Source organism: Gossypium raimondii, chromosome 10 (assembly GCF_025698545.1).
Source record: "Gossypium raimondii isolate GPD5lz chromosome 10, ASM2569854v1, whole genome shotgun sequence".
NCBI lineage: Eukaryota > Viridiplantae > Streptophyta > Magnoliopsida > Malvales > Malvaceae > Gossypium > Gossypium raimondii.
The window spans coordinates 22,686,414-22,689,013 of NC_068574.1; the positions used below are offsets into that span (position 1 = coordinate 22,686,414).

A 2,600-nucleotide genomic window follows, 5' to 3' on the forward strand; every position below is an offset into this window, starting at 1 on the left:
TTACTTCTAATAATTATTTATGACTCAGTTTACTAAGACGGAAGCCCGATAATATACTTTTCCGGTGCCCACGGATTTTGGGTCGTTACATTCCAAATTTACAAATTGCTCCAAAGAAGTTGGAATAGGACCAGAGATTGAATTATTGTCCTAATAAAGTTGTTTTAAATTTTTGAAATGCTCAAGTTGATCAGTCAGTTGACCTGAAAGTTGACACCTTGAAAAGGCCGATGACTCCAATCTAGGAGAAGAGCAGACTGACAAAATTTCAAAGTTATGAGATATGTCTTGATTCAATCTAATTCCTGACAAATCGATTGACCTCATCTTACAAAGCTTTCCCGCGGCTCTTGGAAGCTTCTCTTAAAGATCATTCCATGACAGGTCAAGTTCACTGAGAGTTCTAATGTTGAAAATGCCACTAGAAATGTCACCTTGCAATTCATTACCATAAAGTCTGAGAACCTGGAGGGTGCTAAAATTGTACAGCCACTCATGTATTGAAGAATTGAAATAGTTATGTGAAAGATCTAGATGTCTAAGGGAAGTCATGTTCCGAAGAAAATCAGGGATGGTGTTGAGATTAGTTCCCATGCAACAAGCTGATATTCAAAGGTGGCCAGGCACGAGAAAGATCAGCAAGCAGTCTAGCCTTGCTGTGCAGCAGCTGAAGCTTAAAGTTGCTGATTTGTTTGTTACATTTAGTTGCTTTTAATCCTTTTGTAATCTAGTTCATTTTGAACTTAGTAGGTAAATGTTTTGATGTAATTTTGATGTTGATTGACTGAAAAATCAGCAAAGCAACATGTGCAAGTTAATCTTGTAAGTTTCAATGTAAATTAGTGGTGTTAGGTAGTTGATTAGGTGATAACTTGTTTGCTCTTCAAGTTGACTGATATATGTAATGGCTTAATGCCTTATCAGTGTGTTAATGAAAAGTTTCAGCTTGTTTTTCATTCAAATTCTCTCATTTTGTTCTGTTTTTTCCACTTGCATGTTTTGTTCTTCTGCTCTTGTTTCTTCTCCAAGCCACGAGGCTTGCTGTCTAAGCAAATCTAAAATAGTTTGCTTATTACCTTAAACACCAACAATTGGTATCAGAGTCGTATTCTTAGAGGACCTATTATAGTTCAACATCAGAAAACATGGCTTCATCAGGCTTTTCACCAGCTGCACCACTAGTTTTCAATGGTGAAGGTTTTCACATATGGCTGGTCAAGATGAAGACTTACCTGCAGGCCTTTGATCTGTGGGAAGTTGTTAACACCGATGCTGAGCCAGCACCACTAAGGGCCAATCCCACAGTAGCTCAGATCAGACAACATGCTGATGAGAGGACCAAGCGGCACAAAGCCATGTCCTGTATTCAGAACTGTGTGTCAAATGTCATCTTCACTAGAATTATGGCCTGTGAAACTCCAAAACAGGCTTGGGATAAGCTCAATGAGGAGTTTCAAGGCACAGAGAGGATAAGGCAACAACAGCTGTTGAATTTAATAAGAGATTTCGAGAACTTAAAGATGAGGGAAGAAGAAACAGTGAAGCAGTATGCAGATAGAATCATGGCAGTGGTCAACAGTATTAGGCTCCTAGGTGAGAACTTTAATGAGGCAAGAATAGTGGAGAAAGTTCTTTGTACTTTGCCTGAGAGGTATGAAGCAAAGATATCCTCCTTAGAGGACTCAAGAGATCTTGCTAGTATTTTTTTTACTGAGCTGATTAACACCTTCTATGCTCAGGAACAAAGAAGAGCTAGCAGGGCTGAAGACCATCAGGAAGGTGCTTTTCAAGCCAAAGCCAGATAAGCCAGATAAGCCAGAAGAGCTAGCAGGGCTGAAGACCATCAGGAAGGTGCTCATAAAGGCAAAAAGTTATGGAAAAACAGGCCTAAGCCTGATGCTGCAAGAAGCAGTGACCAACCCTATAGGCATTGCAAGAGGCCTGATCATCCAGAGGAGAGATGCTGGTTTAGACCAGATGCTGAATGTCAGCATTGCAAGAAGAAATGCCATGTTGAAAAGGTCTGCAAAAACAAATGCAAACCTAAACAGCTACACTCTCAGCAGAAAAATACAGAGGTTCAAGTGGCTGAAGATAGTAGTGAGCATAAAGAACATATCTTTGCTGTGTCTTGCTTAGCTGCTGAGAAGAAGTGTCCAAAAGGTTGGTTATTGGACAGTTTCCGTACAAACCACATGTCACTAGATGCATCCTTGTTCAAAACTCTTGATAGAAGCTACAAAACTAAAGTCAAGGTTGGAAATGGTTAGTTCATAAAGGCTGAAAGAAAAGGGGATGTGTTGATATGCACTTTCACAGGCAACAAAGTCATCTCGAATGTGCTGTTGGTACCTGAGATTGACAGAAACCTTCACAGCATAGCTCAACTGCTTGAGAGAGGCTACTCAGTTGTGTTCAAGGGCAAGCAGTGTCAAATTGCTGATCCAAGTGGATCAAGCCTCATGACAGTCACTATGACTGACAAATGTTTTGAGGTTCATTGGCCAAGTGACTCAAAGTCAGCCTACACAGCATCTGCTAATGATTCCAAGCTTTGGCATCAAAGGCTTGGACATGCCAACTTCAAATCGATGGCTTAA

The 2,600-nt window shown here is 40.3% G+C and overlaps 1 protein-coding gene across 1 annotated transcript; it reads left to right on the forward strand.

The window, feature by feature from the left end:
• The first annotated feature begins 1,145 nt into the window (after window positions 1–1,145).
• LOC128033907 (uncharacterized) lies at window positions 1,146–2,600 on the forward strand. The gene is made up of 4 exons (XM_052622404.1): window positions 1,146–1,651; window positions 1,740–1,986; window positions 2,052–2,265; window positions 2,320–2,600. Exons 1-4 carry the CDS (start codon window positions 1,146–1,148, stop codon window positions 2,598–2,600), a joined length of 1,248 nt encoding a protein of 415 aa, XP_052478364.1.

What these genes read in the sequence shown, in the direction of transcription:
- LOC128033907 (XM_052622404.1), top strand. Translation starts at nt 1,146, where the DNA reads ATGGCTTCATCAGGCTTTTCACCAGCTGCACCACTAGTTTTCAATGGT. An exon ending in GTTTAGACCAGATGCTGAAT is followed by an intron (nt 1,987 to 2,051) that starts GTCAGCATTGCA and finishes AAACCTAAACAG; the next exon opens with CTACACTCTCAGCAGAAAAA. An exon ending in TAAAGTCAAGGTTGGAAATG is followed by an intron (nt 2,266 to 2,319) that starts GTTAGTTCATAA and finishes GCACTTTCACAG; the next exon opens with GCAACAAAGTCATCTCGAAT.